The following is an 18180-nucleotide window of genomic DNA, read 5'->3' as shown; positions in this document are numbered from 1 at the left end:
TCTAACTATAATAAACATATATAGTTATGTCTTTTCTCTCAGATAACTGAGAGGAGAATCGGGCAGAATAACAAGAGAAAATCAGCAAAAGCAATAGCTTCCTTCAAGCATTCAAATGTACAAAGCATTGAAAGGAAACCAGAAATGCCTGCTATGCTTCATCTATTCTATGCCCTTTCCATTCTCAACTTTTCTGCATCTACAGAGAGGTCAGCATAAGAAAGCTGCAGCCCTTTTCAACCACACTCAGCTACAATGATTTGTTAACCAGAAATCCTGCTCAAAGTTCTTTATCGCATGAACTATTATCTATTAATACAGAATCGATTATTCACCTCATATATTTAAATTTAAGCAACCTATCTGCTGTACCCAGTGCCACCTGCAGTTCAAACACACAAATGACATTAAAGTAATAAAACACGTAAAGTAGAAGGCTTTTTGTCTTCAAAGCTACAGGAAGGAAGGAAAGGATTCCCACCCATCCTTCAATAATAATAAAATATAAATAATCAGCCAAGTTGTTGAATCTTACTTAAAGTAACAGGATTTTTCAAAGAAGAGAAAGAATTCTTAATCTCTATCTTTCACCTTCCCTCTCTTTTTTTTGGAAGAAGTATACAAAATTCTTTCCAAATGCTTCAGAAATGTAAAAATGCTCGGGCAAATTACAAGATACTGGTTTTTTGTTTTTTGTTTTTAAATTTGAGAGTAAGCATATGGTCTGATTTAGGGCCAACACACCATGGGGGAAATGCCAAATAATTCCCATAGCTATCTTGTTTGGAATAATGAAAAAAGAAATACAGAGATTCATTAAAAAACAAAAGCAAAACTGGAACTCATTGATTCCCCAAAAAACAAAATGCCAGCAGAGAGATGCATATAATTTTTTTCTTTTGAAAAAGAAACTTTAAAATAATGAATTTCTATTGAATAAATCTAATGTCAAAAATGTGGGTCACAAGCATCTTTACCTCAACCTTCTTCATGAGGTCACTGGACATTTTACTCAACTCAACATAATCCCAACACCATAATCCTCTGCAGATAGCTGTCAAATGTTTCTAACATTTCACAATGGGGCAAGATCCTAAGCTATGTAGCAGCAACTCAAGTTCAATCATTCCTAAAGGAGGCCAATTATCTTGATCCATTTCAAACTCCTGATTACATAACATGTTTTTCTCCTCGGGGCCAAACTCGAAGAAGGCGATCCAGTTGGTTTTACTGGATATTTTGATAATTATCAGTGATTTCATATTCATAATATCTTTCTGAATTATTTTGTTGAAATTATCTCGACATGATTTAGAGAAGCAGATTCCCAGAATGTGGTATTGAATACATCAACCTATGACTTACAGTGCCCTGAGGGTGTCTAGTCTGATCCCCATTATATCAAATCTGATTCCTAGATAAATCATCCAGAATTTTTGAATTGGTTATTTGAGTTATAAAAATGATGTGTTTAATGCCTATGGATGATAAAATGATATTTTAAAGATAACCTGTAGCTGTCCTTTTTTAAAAAAAAAAAACAGGAATGCGCAACATAGCATGACAGTCATAGCTAGGAGGGCCTTTGCTCAACTTCATGTTGTGCACCAGTTATGTCCCTACCAGGATCGAGAGGCTATTCTTTCAGTCATTTATGCCCTGGTTATCTCCCCTACAGACTACTGCACTCTGCATAGGGCTACCCAGGTATGTATGTATGTATGTATGTATGTATGTATGTTATTTGTTTGTTTAAAACACTTATATATACCCATCTTACAACCAACTCTGGACACTCCCAAAACACTCCCTTCATCCCACTCCCACCAGAAGTTATCCAAAAGTGCAACCAATGCCATTTGTATCCTATCTCATATCTGAACCTAAAACCAGACTAGAAGGGGTCCAGATAAGCCATCTCACTCAAGATCTGCGAGAGAGATGGGCGGTTAAGAAGTTTGATATATAAATATCTAATTCACAGGTGGATGCACTTACAGTCCCAAGGACGCTGTCCATTTCTGCAGGTTCGACAGGATCAAACAGTGACCGTGTCGACTCCCCAGGCATCTCCAAAGGAGCTATACCACACCTGGTCCCCAACTGAGAATAAATCTGAGCCAATATTCATTGTACTCCTCCCTCCTCCAATTTCCCCTACAAACACCTTATGAGGTCATTTTGGGCTGAAAAAGAGTAATTGGCCCAATGTCTCCAAGCTGGCTTTCATGACTTAGGCAAGACTAGAATTCATAGTCTCCTGGATTCTAAGCCAGCACTTTAACGTCTTACACATATGCACACCAGTGGTGGGTTGCCCCTGGTTCGGACCGGTTCGCAAGAACCTGTAGTAAAACCAATGGGAGGCTCCGCCCACTGACCCAGACGTCATCATAAGTGGTCTTATGATGCACGATGCGAATCAGTAGTAAAGGTAAGTAAAACCCACCCTTGATGCACACATACTTTATCAATGGCCCCCAATTCTTCTCAACCATGACAGCAGAAAGTGTGAGAGATCATGGATAAAGGAACTAGAGAGCACAGAGAACATTGCCATTCTTCCCTATATACTTGAATAGCAAAGTAGGAGAGGAAAAGACAAGATTCAAAGAAGATACAACCTGGCTACCTAGGCCTATAATTAAACAGCAGCCCTTCAGTCTCTTTTCCCTGCTATTATTACCAATCAGCCAAGCAACATCACTTCTCTGACATTTCTCCCCTAGCTGGCCAGAAATAGCTGAGTACTGAAGAAAGGAAGACAGTGCTGCACCAAAGACTAGTAAATCAAACACAGTAGTGCCAGAGAGCAATTCTGGCTCGTTCCTCTCATGAAGACTACTGAAGTAATATATTTCCATCACTTGAAATAAAGCTGCAGAAATGTAGCATTCCTTGCCTAACAAATAAATAAGAATTTCCTTTTTCTGGCTTTGTTTGAAACATCCAAAATGGGAGCTTTTCAGCAAACCAGTCTCTTCTGAACCTGCTATTGGCTTTGATGTCCCCTTCTGGAGTTTATTCTCTTTCCCCTCCCAAACTCATCTGCTTCTAAAGTTTATGGTTAGAAATATATATTTTCCAGGGTAAACATCTAAGTAACTTGGTGCTGGAGCCATGACTGATGTTCATTGTGATTATTTTCTTCTCATAGCTAAACAGATCAGTGACCATAAGATATTATTACATCCCAAGCAGATATAGCATCTGAATGTGCAACAAATCTTCACATACAATTTACTACAACGGTGTGACATTTCAGATTCAATTCCAATTTTGCTTCAGAAATAGGGGCACAAATAAATCTATACCTTGTAGAACAGCTACATCTTTCCCCAGATTTTATATAATTTCAGGAACAGGCACAGCTACTTGAAAGAGTTACAGACAGGTGTTATGTTTATATCCCAGCTTGCTTTGAAGCACTTTGAATCCAATCATAAGCACTGCAAAACCCAACTGACCGTAACAATTGGACCACTTACACTTACAGTAATATTCTCTTTTAATGATTTTTCTTCAGAGTTACTGTATTTCTTCAACTAAGAACATATTGGAATGAAAATGTTGTAGCAGCAGAAAGACAGCAGCAACAACAGTTGATAATTAAACAATTTCAGTATCCACCTTTCCTTACTGAGAATGAAATTAGAACCAATAGTAAATATTCATATTTGTGATATTTGGACGTAATTATTTCCATTCTGTTCACATGGAAATTGTTTCTATGCTGCTTCCTGAAGATAACTTATTTCTAGGGATGAGCAAATATTTTAAGATTAAGTTTCACTTAGGCCTTTTGAGGTTTGTAGATTGAAACAAAAATATGCATATATTTATCTTTTTTTGCGTATTTCACTTGTTTTGTTTGTTTGTTTGTTTTATTAAATCTGTATACCGCCCTACTCCCGAAGGACTCAGGGCGGTGAACAGGCACAAGATAAAATACAGAAATACAAAAGTTAAGAACAATTTAAAACCAAATTAAATAATATTGGCCCATGACAATTAAAATCCCAATAAATTTAAAACAAATTAAAATCCCAATAAATTTAAAACAAATTAAAATTTAAAATTTAAAATTTAAAATTTAAAAGAAAGGGGAGAAAAAATTAGGCCAGGCCGGCTTGCTGGAATAAGAGGGTCTTAAGAGCACGGCGGAAGGTGCGCAGATCCGGGATCCTCCGTATCTCCGGGGGGAGCTCGTTCCAGATTGTGGGTGCCCCCACAGAGAAGGCCCTCCCCCTGGGGGCCGCCAGTCGACACTGCTTGGCTGATGGCACCCGGAGGAGACCCTCTCTATGAGAGCGTACCGGCCAGTGGGAGGCTATTTGTGGTAGTAGGCGGTCCCGTAAATAACCAGGTCCTAAGCCATGGAGCGCTTTAAAGGTGGTCACCAAAACCTTGAAGCGCACACGGAAGGCCACCGGGAGCCAGTGCAGCTCGCGCAGGAGAGGTGTTACACGGGAGCGCCATGTTGCTCCCATAACCACCCACGCGGCCGCACTCTGTGCCAGTTGGAGCCTCCGCGTGCTCCTCAAGGGGAGCCCCATGTAGAGAGCATTACAATAGTCCAGGCGGGAAGTGACGAGGGCATGAGTGACTGTGTGTAGGGAGTCCCGATCCAGAAAGGGACGCAACTGGCGGATCAGGCGAACCTGATGAAAAATCCTCCTGGTCACGGCCGTCAAGTGCTCTTCTAAAGACAGCCGTGAATCCAGGAGGACACCCAAGTTGCGAGCCCTCTCCGTGGGGGCCAGCGATTCGCCCCCAATAGTCAGCGATGGCGTCAACTGGCTATATCGGGACGTCGGAAACCACAGCCACTCGGTCTTGGATGGGTTGAGCCTGAGCCTGTTCCTCCCCATCCAGATCCACATGGCCTCCAGACACCGCGACATCACTTCAAGGGCATCATTGGGGTGGTCCGGGGTGGAGATGTACAGCTGGGTATCATCAGCGTACTGATGGTACTTCACCCCGAAACCACGGATGATCTCGCCCAGCGGCTTCACATAAATGTTGAACAGAAGGGGCGAGAGGACCGACCCTTGTGGCACCCCACATACGAGGGGCCTCGGGGACGACCTCTGCCCCCCTGCCAACACAGACTGCAACCGGTCAGAGAGAAAGGAGGAGAACCACCGTAGGACAGTGCCCCCCACCCCTAACTCTTCCAGCCGGTGCAGCATGATACCATGGTCGATGGTATCAAAAGCCGCTGAGAGATCTAATAGGACCAGGACAGAGGAGCACCCCCTGTCCCGAGCCCTCCAGAGATCATCAACCAATGCGACCAATGCCGTTTCCATGCTGTACCCAGGCCTGAAGCCCGACTGGAACGGATCCAGATACGTCGTTTCATCCAGGTACTGGGGGAGCTGTCGCGCAACCACACTCTCAACAACCTTCGCCACAAAGCGAAGGTTGGAGACCGGACGATAATTAGCCAACACTGCTGGGTCCAGGGAAGGCTTCTTGAGGAGAGGCCTCACCACCGCCTCTTTCAAGGTGGCGGGGAAGTCACCCTCACCCAACGAAGCATTTATAATCCCCTGGAGCCAGCCTCGCGTCACCTCCCGGGAAGCCAGCACTAACCAGGAGGGGCACGGGTCCAATAAACAAGTGGTCGCGTTCAGTCTACCCAGAATCCTGTCCACATCCTCAGGGGTCACAGGATCAAACTCATCCCAGATAAGATGTATGCAACTCTGGGCTCACTTTTTCTAGAAGCAATATTTTAAAACAATATAGGGGGACTGGCATCTTTTTCTGAATGTAATTTTTTTTCCACCCAACTCTTATGCTTTTGCATATATTTTTTAAACCCTCAAAACTGAAAAATTTAGGAAAATGCAAATGTCAGCTATTCTGATTTATGTATTGTTTCCTCACATATATCATGGAGATGAAAGAAGAAAAAGCCACTTTATCATTGCTTTCTAAAGCATTCACTATAGCTTAATTTATTGTTATTATATTTCAGAGAAGAAGAAGTGCTTGACAAACCACAAATATTTACTTACTGGTTCCACAAACTCAAACATCTTTCTCTCCTGAACTTCTTGTACTTTGAAGACATACTCAAGAGAAACTTCATAAAAGTGCTGCCTGACCAGGTCCACCTGGGTGTCTGCCTGTCAGTCGTCATGTGGAAAGAAAATAAAAGAAAAAGAAAATAAAGCAAGTAATTAACTGTGAGCATTTGACATCAAGATTATACAAAGGCTGTTCGCTTGTACAGAACTTTCCCAATTAAGTATATTTAATTCTAGAAGTCTATGGAGCAAAGGGCTAAGCTCTTAAGAAAGATTGCCTTGTCTGTCCAATAGTTAATGACGTACAAACTGAAGCTGGCAAACTTCCTTAAGTGGATAGAGTGGTATTCTAAGAATCTGAGATTTCTTCAAGGATAATTAAAGATTTTTCACTGAGGTGATTGGTACAAGTTGTCAAGTTCCCATCTCAAAAATAATGATAGCTGATGGGGTCTGTTCAAACTGAAGCCCTATAAGCAGATAAACATACTTTCTGCTGCCTTCCAAATGTTTTGGAATACAACTCCAGGAATTTTGACAATCCTGGTTAGCCATCCAAAGATTTTTATAGCATATGGGGGAGTTCATTGGGAGAACACCAAATTGGACAAGAATGCAGCATAGAATACTCTCCCAAATCCTCTGCAAAGCAGACGCATTTCATTGTAAAATGCAGTTATTTGGTGTCAGATAAAATGATAAGTAGAAATTCCAGAGCATGGGAATTTTGAGAACTACTGGTCAAAGAATAAGGGGTTATTTTCTTATTCTTAATTTTTAAAAAAACATATATAAGTACTTATTACAAAGATATGACCACACTGAATATGATCAGATTCATTTGGAGTCTTTTTTACTATTTGAGAAAGATGAGAATGGTCAAAATAACAAATATGGAAAATAAAAATCAAGTTAGTACTGAGAAAAAAAGAATTGCAATACTATGGGCCTAAACCTAATTATCTGGACAATTTCTTATGTAAAAGATTTCTAAGAAAGAAGAAGAATCTTTATTTATGTTCTTTGCATACAAGAATATGTCTACAAGCTGAAACGAGTTTTTAAAATTCATGTGGGACTAACAAAAGGCAACCCACAGACAGAATATGTTTCTTTTGAAAGAGGTTTAGATCAAAAGTTTGGTATCTGTATAAGAATTTATTTAGTTCACTACCAGCAATTTAATGTTGGGCTATAAAAAACTTCATTTCACACAATTATATTATGAGCTGATTGTTAATTACTCATCTTTAATGGCATGGCTTTAATGGCTAAGATTTAGTCTCAGCCTTTCTGGAAGAAGCTCACACCTGATATGTTTATGAAACTACTCAAGTTACAACTTTCAGATTCCTAATATTCTTTAAAGCTCTATGGCAAATGGAATCACACAAGTTTTGAGACCCTTCCTGTTTCTTAAGCACCATGAACGCTGTCCCAAATGTAGCATGTTTTCAGATATCTAACACACCTATTCAATTCAATTCAGTTTATTAGTCATAGACCACAGACCAGAACAAATAAAAGCACTCAGTGAATATCCAATTAAAAATTCTAGAATAAAATAATAAATAATCGTTAAAATATTTGATGAATTCCAGTCTGTCAATTACACATGGTCTAACTATACTAAAATAACAACACACCTATGAAGTAGCTGGGTTACTCATGAAAATCAAAATCCACAGCTAGAATTATTGCAACCGACAAGCCCTTGCACTTGCATTTGCCCCTAAACTGACCATCATTCCCTTCTCAAAGCCCAATTGATGACCTAAACCTTCCGTCATTTAATACTTGAAAACTTGTAGCCTCCTGTCCCAAAGTTGCAATCATTTAGCCCCTCACTCAAAATCCCAGTGCTTGAAGAAAATACTGATCTAGGCAGTGAAGAGATTTTTATTTTGGACAAAGGTAATAAAAGCCAAAAGAGAAGGAACTCTGCATCTCTAAAGGCAGCCATTTATGTTTGAAACAAAAAGAAAAAAGAAAAAAAAGGGGGGGAGCTCAAATCTCTATATAGAAAAATAGCAAACTTTAATATAAAATATGGACCACAAGATGGCACCAGTATTCAAGTATTACACAGCTTTACAGAGAATTAGAAAAGCTGTGTGGCTAAAATTGTCATCTTGATGGTCTAGAGAGCAATGTTTCTCAACCTCAGCAACTTTAAGATGTGTGGATTTCAACTGACAGAATTTCCCAGACAGCAAAATTACAGCATTCATTCTCTACCTTACAACTCCAAATCTGATGGGGGTAGACAGCTGATTTAATTAAAAGTAATGTAAACTCTAACCTGGAATTTTAGAGTGAATTTAAAGAGCTCCAAAATAAACTTGCTTCTTAACATACATACTTAAAAGTATGTATGTTAAGGCTCAACTTTAAGCCTTTCATTCAACAGCAATAAATAAACTTTTGGCTTAGTAGCGCAGGCAAACAAAACAGCCAATTTCACCTCTTGAAGCTGAGATTCTTTCTTCTTGGAAGACAGATTTAAGTGCTTTTCTAATATTCCACAGTATTTCTCAGTCTCCTTGTCATACTTCTTCCTGGCTTCCTGTCAAAATACGCCACATAAGAAGCCATGAAAACAATAATGTTGCAATAATCATGCAGATACATAAAGACAGACAGACAGACAGACACAGACAGACAGACAGACATATATATATGTATGTAAGTAAGAAGTAAGAAATATATATATATATATATATATATATATATATATATATATATATATATATATATATATATATATACTGTATGCTTCCAAATGTTTGTAATATAAATGAGTAGTCTGTGATTCAAAACTTTATGTCTCCCTCCATTGCATCATCCTCAAGTATACTGATAAGGGGTATATTTTTATTTGTGGTATCCTTGCTGTTCTTTTTGCTCTTGGTTGTTTGCTTGCAGCTGTTTCATTACCCAACTAAGTAACATCAACAGTGGCATTGATATTACCTAGTTGGATAATGAAATGTCTACAAGCAACAACTAAGCTCAGGGAGCACCAAGGACATCACAGTTCAACCTGAGATACACATATTCTCTTCTATATTTACATTTCTGCCATTTAATTAGCACATTGACATTTGCACAACAACTACAATTAATGTAATTAGTATGTTCATCTTTAACCTCTGTATGAGAACTCTGTTAACCAGCTTCTGGTATTCTCTATTTTTGATAACAGAAAACTAGTGACTTGCCCTAATCTGGTAGTTTTAATAAAACGATTGTTGCTCTTCCAATTGTTGGAGAATTCTTAAGTGAGTTTTTCTACTATACTATGTGTGTATATGCATGTCCTTTCTTAGATGGTGCATGTGATTACAGATAACTGGTACAAAGATCTAATTGATTTTGGATATACCAGTGATCCAAATCAGGGATGTCAAACCCGATTGCATCGCGAGGCGTATCGTGACGTTATCGGGATGATTTTGCCCTTGTAGAACTGGGGTGGGTGTGGCCTGAATGGGCTGTATCCGTCCCGTGGGCCGTCAGTTTGACATGCCTGATCCAAATGATTGCAATGTGTACCAATGGTTGCTATGATGATCTTCATCTGTATGTTTCCATAAATATCACAGCCAACATAGTAAGTAATAATTTATTTTCCTCCTAACTCTCAGTGACTTTTAACACATTGTTAAAAATATTGTTAGAAACAAGTAACACAAGAAAACAACACAAAACAAAAAACCAGCAAAGATGGCGCAGGTAATAAACCCAAAGAGGAACAAAAAAAGAGGGCTTCAATCACACTAGCTTCGGCAAAAGCCAGGTCTTCAAGATCCTTTGAAACACTTATAGGGTGATTACCTCAGGGGGAACCTCAGCATAGATAGTGCAGATGGTGAAGACAGGAGTACTCAGAAGGCACCAGGTTGATGAAGTGTATAGCAAAGTCAGAATAATTTCTATGCAGGTGCCAAAATAGTAAAATATTTGTCATGATTATTACTACAGACATAGTAATAGCTTTTATTGCAAATGTGCTAAGTGGATTAATTCTAATGCCTCCTACAATTTTATTCCTGCTTTGGTGTCACCCCTAAGTGTTGCAGAAATAAGAAGCAGTGGAGAATTTTGTATGAAGAACTGCTGAATAAAAAAGAAACTGGCAGGAAATCATCTATCTTAACCAGAAACCTCAGGTTGTTATAGCAACAAAGTAGGAGTAGAAGGTACAATGCCTTGGAGCAGAAAAGAAAAAACTTAAGAGCTATACCTAGCTCATTATTATTATTATTATTAAAAAAAGAGGGAGGGGGAATTCCAGGTTATGAAACTCTACCAGTAAGAATGGACACTAGTTTTCCTAATACTCTTTGCAGACTTATGCAATTCTGCTATGATGCCACTGGATGTGCCACAGATTTCTTCTTACCTCAGCTGGGAATCTTGGATGACTTCTTTATGCTAAACAGCCAAACCAATTTGGCTGTATGATAACAAAGTCAATGCTTTGCTGTCTGGTTCAGTGTTATGGTGAAAAATGAGGTATCTCTCTAGTTCCAAAGCTACTACAGGTAGTCTTCAACTTACAACCATTCATTTAGTGGCCATTCAAAGTTACAACAGCACTGAAATGAGTTATGACTAGTTTTCTGACTTACAACATCCCCAAGGTCACTTGATCAAAATTCACATGGCTGGCAACTGGATTGTATTTGTTATAATTGCATTATCCCAAGATCATGTGATCACCTTTTGTGACCTTCTGACAAACAAAGTCAATGGGGAAGCCAGATTCATGTAGCAATTGTGTTACTTAACAACTGCAGTAATTCACTTAACAACTGTGGGAAGGAAAGTCATAAAACGGAACAAAACTCACTTTAACAACTGTCTTGCTGAGCAACGGAAATTTCGGGCTCAATTCAGGTCATAAGTTGAGGACTACCTGTATGTGATGTGTCAGTCCTTGCCTTGGCAGTGAAAACATATTCCCTTCCCATAAACATGCTTATATTCCTTTGATTTTCACCTATAATCCTTTTCTGATATTCACCTAACATATGGAAAATAGAAGTAGATTGATCAATACTCTCTAATAGCATATCGTTGTATGCTTTTGTTAATATATTAACCTCATTAATTCAATAGTCACAAACTTCTGATAAGCATTTGGTTTGCCTAACATGAGAACAAAATGGTTGACTAGCTAGGTTTTTGTTTTCTGATGTTTTTTTCCAATCATAACCATCTATATCCAACCATCTTATCCAACACTTATTACCATCTATATACTATATATTACAATTGTTCAATTGCAATAACTTTCTCAATTAAAATATGCAAGATAACCTCCTCAAACACTCCTCTTTTGATTGCTGTTGAAGAAGTCTAGAAGAGGATTGCCAAGAAAAGCTATTCAGTATCTGACAGAAAAAGCAACTGCCCATGATTCATGCAGATCTTCCAAACGATACTTCAAGTGTATTTTTCAAATCTCCTTCAAAGAGGCAAGAAAACATTATCAATTTTTCCACCTACCTTAGCAGCACCAATTTGCTCTTTTCGAAATTTCTCCAGAGGTGTGATTAGGACTTCACTAGCATTTTCAATCTGCCAAGGAAATGGAAAAGAAATGCTTACAGTCTATTAAGTCTAAGCATCCACATTCCCATGCTCGGTTGCTATCATTCTCTTTAAATGTGATATATTTTTTTCTTTCTAAAATACCTGTACGATTCAGAATTTTATACACCTTATAATTAGAGGGATCCCCTGATTTTAATATATAACGATTTGAAGGCTGAACAATTCAAAAACTGTGGTTATTTATACAGCATCTTTAGAGAATAAAAAAAAAAGTTAAGAGCGTGGAAGAGTTTCAGAAAACAGCTGATTGCTACTACTAAGTACTGTACATTGCTCATATATTACGTATATGGATCCGTTCCAGTCGGGCTTCAGGCCCGGGTACAGCACGGAAACGGCATTGGTCGCGTTGGTTGATGATCTCTGGAGGGCTCGGGACAGGGGGTGCTCCTCTGTCCTGGTCCTGTTAGATCTCTCAGCGGCTTTTGATACCATCGACCATGGTATCATGCTGCACCGGTTGGAAGAGTTAGGGGTGGGAGGCACTGTGTTGCGGTGGTTCTCCTCCTTTCTCTCTGACCGGTCGCAGTCTGTGTTGACAGGGGGACAGAGGTCGACCCCGAGGCCCCTCATATGTGGGGTGCCGCAAGGGTCGGTCCTCTCACCTCTCCTGTTCAACATTTATGTGAAGCCGCTGGGTGAGATCATCCGTGGTTTCGGGGTGGAGTACCATCAGTACACTGATGACACCCAGCTGTACATATCCACCCCGGATCACCCCAATGATGCCCTTGAAGTGATGTCCCGGTGCCTGGAGGCCGTACGGATCTGGATGGGGAGGAACAGGCTCAGGCTCAACCCATCCAAGACCGAGTGGCTGTGGTTTCCGACGTCCCGATATAGCCAGTTGACGCCATCACTGACTATTGGGGGCGAATCATTGGCCCCCACGGAGAGGGCTCGCAACTTGGGCGTCCTCCTGGATTCACGGCTGTCTTTAGAAGAGCACTTGACGGCCGTGACCGGGAGGATTTTTTATCAGGTCCGCCTGATTCGCCAGTTGCGTCCCTTTCTGGATCGGGACTCGTTACGCACGGTCACTCATACCCTCGTCACCTCCCGCCTGGACTATTGTAATGCTCTCTACATGGGGCTCCCCTTGAGGAGCACCTGGAAGCTCCAACTGGCGCAGAGTGCGGCCGCGCGGGTGGTAATGGGAGCGACATGGTGCTCCCATGTAACACCTCTCCTGCGCGAGCTGCACTGGCTCCCGGTGGTCTTCTGGGTGTGCTTCAAGGTTTTGGTTACCACCTTTAAAGCGCTCCATGGCTTAGGGCCTGGTTATTTACGGGACCGCCTACTACCACCAATAGCCTCCCACCGGCCAGTACGCTCTCATAGAGAGGGACTCCTCCGGGTGCCGTCAGCCAAACAGTGTCGACTGGCGGCCCCTAGGGGGAGAGCCTTTTCTGTGGGGGCACCTACCATCTGGAATGAGCTCCCCCCGGAGATACGGAGGATCCCGGATCTGCGCTCCTTCCGCCATGCTGTGAAGACCTTTTTATTCCATCAAGCGGGCTTGGCCTGATCTCTTCCCTTTTTAAATATGTAAATTTTAATCTGTTTTTAAATTATTGGGGTATTTTAATTTGTCTGGGCCAAAAAGTTTAATTTGATTTTATCGGGTTTTTAAATTTTGTGTATTTATGTATTTTATTGTTGGCTGTTCACCGCCCTGAGTCCTTCAGGAGTAGGGCGGTATACAAATCAAATAAATAAAATAAATAAAATAAAAATATATAACCATTCCCTTTTCTGGGTTTGGAAACTAAACAGATCAGCTAGGATAGTATTTTGATGGGAGAGTTCTATGGAATATTATGAGTAAGGACTAGGCTGGGGAGTTGAAAAAGCATTCCAAAAGGCGGCAATGAAAAAATTGACAACCATTTGTTGTCAAAGCACGTCCATGAGGACACTGGGAGTTGAGCTCAACTTGAAGTAAATGTTGATTTTTTAAAAACCTACAAACTTATAAACTGATGGATCTCCCCCCCCCCAGTGGTGGGTTGCTCCCGGTTCTGTCCAGTTCTTACAAACCGGTAGTAAAAGCGGTGGGAGGCTCCGCCCACCTGCCCGGACATCATAATGGAGCATCTGCACATGAGCAGAAGTGCGCACGCGAGCTAAGTGCCCATTGCAAACCGGTAATAAAGGTAAGTAGAGCCCACCCCTGATCCCCACCCCTTCTCTTCCTTTAGGTAGACCACTACAACACTGTGGAACATCCATAACGTCAACCCAGATGGATTTTCATACAGATTAAAAACAGGCTTTTTCCTGGGCATTGGGCTGGGAAGTGAACTAAGTTCATTTTTAGGATTTACTGAGGTGGATATCTGTGGTGCTTCAGATGTTATATGTTTTGTTTTTGTTTACATTTGTATTGTTGTTTTTAATCTGTTGCCACTCAAGGATAAATGGCCAACTATACAAAGCAAAGAAATAAATAGGTTCATAATATGAAACCCACAGAAGCACATAGCCATTTCAGTTGACATCCATAAAACTTCAAAATTAAGTTGATCTTTAAAATAGTAATGATTTCATTAGATTCCCTAAGCTTCTGAGATTTTAGTGTTTCAATGTATTGCTGCAATTCTAACTTTCATGCTTCAGACTGTTTGTTCTGTCTTTTTAGATTCCAATAGAATGTGGATCATAGGCTGGAAATGTTTGTAGTGAAAACAACCACAAACAAGGTAAAACCTTGTGCCTAAACACAATTCTAATTCTAAAACTGTGTAAACACAGTTTAGCTTTTCTAACTTTCACCATTCAACCTTTTGCTGATTATGTAGATTATGTAGAATATTCTATATAGAACTATAGAATATTCTATAGTTACAAGAACACAGATGGTGCAGTGTTACAATGCAGTATTGCAAGTTAACTCTGCCCACTGCCAGGAGTTCGATCCTGACCGGCTCAAGGTTGAGTCAGCCTTCCATCCTTCCAAGGTGGGTAAAATGATGAGCCAGATTGCTGGGGCAATATGATGACACTGTAAACACTTAGAGAGAAAACTTACTGTGAACTGGTATATAGATATAAGTGCAATTGCTACTGTTATTGCTACAAAGTCCCAACGAATCATAGAAGGCAAAAATTGTCTGGTTGAAAAGCTTTTTGTTTTAAAGCAGCTTTATCTATAACTTTTGAGGCCAAGATCACTTAAAGATACCAGAAGACTGATGTGGATTTTTGAATAGCCAAGAGTAATGCTAGGCAGAGAAATTCGCCTACATTTTTTAATGTAATTCAATTAGCTGTAGAAATTCATTCACAGAGAACAGAATCACAGAAACATTTCCAAAAGTAATATAGGAGGCTCCTGCAGTCAATCACAAGGGCTGTATGTGACTTTTCTGTCTGTCATTGTTACAATCATCTCAGTAGCATCCCTGGCTTCCCATGTTTCGATTAAATCCCAAAGGAAGGCATCATGAGGGAATTCCTCCAATTGTTTTTTGTTCATACTTGAACTACCGTCAGCTTCGTCCTGTTCTCACAGAGAAATCACCATGCTTGGCAGGCAGGCAGACTTGCTAAACTTTCCTTCTGGCTAAAAAACAGCCAGCCAGAGTGTGAAGCAGAAGCAAGATCTATGAATAGCCCAAGAGATAAGAGAAGAAGCAAAAGAATGTAGGGTCAAGGTACAAACTAGCTCAAGCATTTCTAGGGAATACAGGATGAAGACAATCCGAGTCTTTTCTAAACAACTAGTTCTATATCCCAGTTTCTAGCCTCCCCAGAACTACATGAGTCTCACACCAGCTCAATTCAAAGGGCCAATTTACATGAGTACAATAAGACCTCTACACCATTCCAAAGGAGCCTTTCTCTAGTTCCATGATGATTAGCCCTTTAGCTCTTTGCTTGAGTCACCATTATTCTTGCAGACTTCACCCCAGAAGCACAGATCCAAGATAAGTGGTGCCTTACCCAGCAGTACTTGCAAAAGGGATCCGGATATCTTGGTAGACCACAGATTCAGCATGATTCAGCAGTGTACTGTGGCTTCCAAAAAGCCCAATACTATACTAGGCTTCATCGAGATCGTGAGAAGTGATAGTACCATATCCTGCCGCACTGGTCAGACTGCACCTGAATTACTGTGTCTGGTCTTGATCACTGATAAAAATGGCACTGAGAACTGGAAACAGTATGGAGAAGAATGACAAAGATGATAAGGAGTTTGTATGCTCAGTCCTACGAAGAGCAACTAAGGGAACTTGGTATATTTAGCCTAAAGAAGAGAAAGTTAGGGGGAGGCATGATAGTAGTCTTTCAATATATGAAAGGATGTCACAGGAAAGAGAAATAGATTTGTTCTCCTTACTGCCTGGGGTGGGTAAGACTACAATCAATGAGTGGGAAGCGTTATGGAGGGAGACACAAATTTGGAATCAGAAGGAATTTCCTAACTGTTAGAGCTACATGGCAATGGAACAGCTTGTTCCTAGAGTCGTGGATGCTCCATCAGTGGAGGTTTTCAAGAAAAGATTAGATGGCCATTTGTCCAGGCTGGTATGAGGATTCCTGCACTAGGTCAAGGATTTGACTACAAGACCTCCAAGGTCCCTTTCAATTCTATGATTCTATGACTTAAATCTATAGTCCCTTCTACATGTGATGCTATCAGAGACACTTTAATCCAGCTGGGAGCAAAAATGTATAAAGAAACTGGACTGCATAATACAATCTTTGTTCTCTGAGAGCAAGACCAAATAGATTCAGTGGCAGGCAGTTTGCTGTAGTTTGCTATCCTTATTAAGCTGCCAAGATTTACTCCCTAAGGATGAATATTGCTATTCTTTTAGGCAGAGAAGTTGACAATTTGTTGAGCTATATCATGGCCATTGGCCAAAACAGGCAAGAGCATTGCAAAAATTACCCACAATTTCTTCTCAAAGCCAACATCTACCAAAGCCTAGTAAAAAGTTAAGAAAGTTGTTCTAGATCTTACTGAATAATTTAAAGCAATAACTTTTTCTAACCATAGCAGACAGACAGACCATGATCCTGACAATTCCAAAGGCCAATTAGTAGAAGATTAATAGGGCAGAAACATATGAATAATACTGCTTGCTGCCCTTTCTTTTTTTAAAAAAAAATCCTCCCTCTGAGAACAAATCTAAATGTTAACTGTGTTTATGGTCTCCCATCCCACTGACTCAATATCTTGCTCTTCTTGAGGTTTTTTTCCATTGGTAAAGTTGCTGGTAGAGGAAACTTTTTCAGACACCAAAAGGAGGTCTTTTATTATCAATTTACTCCCTTTAAAATCAGGGGGAGAGAAGAGCGAATCTATCCTATAAGCCCCTGGGACACTGCTCCCTGGACCCTAAGATGATGTTCATGTACATTAAGAAGAGAAAACACATACTTATTGTATATGATTTCAGTAACATCCAAAAAAAAATGTTCCCATCATAATTTACCTTGAAGTGTTTTCCAAGCACTGATTACTTTCTATTCCTGTCCTAGAAATTACGATAAAGTCAGGGTTCCAAGCAACACCCCCAATGAAAGAAGACTCCAAGGCTTGAGTTACTTCAAAGTTCCATTTTATTAGAGATGTCATATTGGCACATCTGGAATATTATATCTAAAAGGAGGCAAGGTTCTTACCATTCGTATGCGCTCATCTTCTAGGTTCCTTAGAACAGTAGCAAATTCTTGCAGGGATTTTGCTATAAGAAATAAAACAAAGACAATCAAGATTAGTGAATATATGTAGTCTTTTACGTGCAACCATTCATCTGGCAAAGATTACAATGGCACTAAAAAAGTGACTTATGATTAGTCTTCACACAATCATTTCACAATCACATGTTCAAAATTCAGATACTTGGCAACCAGCATGTATTTATCACTACTGCAGCATCCTGACGTCATGTAATCACCATTTGCGGCCTTCCCAGCCAGCTTCCGACAAGCAAAGTCATTGGGGCAAGCCAGATTTCACTTAACAATTGCATAATTTGTTTAACAACTGCAATGATTTGTTTAACAACTGTGGCAAAAAAAGGTCATAAAATTGGGGCAGCTCACTTAACAACTGCCTTGCTTAACAATGGAAGTTATGGTCCCATTTGTGTTTGTAAGTCAAGGACTATCTATAGTGTGAAAGAAAAAATTAATTTTCTTGACCAATATGGCTATGTATTTGACCTAGGAAAACAAAATAAACTAACATAAGTCCAAGTCATGGATTGTAACAGTAACAGAGTTGGAAGGGACCTTGGAGGTCATCTAGTCCAACCTCCTGCTCACGCAGGAGACTTGTACTAGGGATACTACCACTGAACTGCCAACTGCTGACCAAGGTGTTGGTCATCACCTTTAAAGCGCTCCATGGCATCGGGCCTAGCTATCTGCGAGACTGCCTGCTGCTACCGACGACCTCCCATCGACCCGTGCGCTCCCACAGAGAGGGCCTCCTCAGGGTGCCATCAGCCAATCAATGTAGGCTGGTGACCCCCAGGGGGAGGGCCTTCTCTGTGGGGGCACC

At 40.3% G+C, this 18180-nt stretch overlaps 1 protein-coding gene across 3 annotated transcripts in view; it reads right to left on the bottom strand.

The window, feature by feature from the left end:
• Positions 1 to 18180, bottom strand: part of ARHGAP26 (Rho GTPase activating protein 26) — a 253469-nt gene that overhangs the window by 162268 nt on the left and 73021 nt on the right. For all 3 annotated transcript variants that reach the window (XM_070937338.1, XM_070937339.1, XM_070937340.1), the window contains exons 3-6: positions 17298 to 17359; positions 11556 to 11627; positions 8506 to 8607; positions 6030 to 6140 (exon numbers count right to left, since the gene is read on the bottom strand). In XM_070937338.1, coding sequence (XP_070793439.1) covers positions 6030 to 6140; positions 8506 to 8607; positions 11556 to 11627; positions 17298 to 17359 — 347 coding nt within the window. The remainder of the gene's footprint in view (positions 1 to 6029; positions 6141 to 8505; positions 8608 to 11555; positions 11628 to 17297; positions 17360 to 18180) is intronic.

Source organism: Pituophis catenifer, unplaced genomic scaffold (genome assembly GCF_029215685.1).
Source record: "Pituophis catenifer annectens isolate HBS135680 unplaced genomic scaffold, rPitCat1.0.hap2 SCAF_2, whole genome shotgun sequence".
Lineage (NCBI taxonomy): Eukaryota > Metazoa > Chordata > Lepidosauria > Squamata > Colubridae > Pituophis > Pituophis catenifer.
This window is presented reverse-complemented; position numbering and strand designations above follow the sequence as displayed.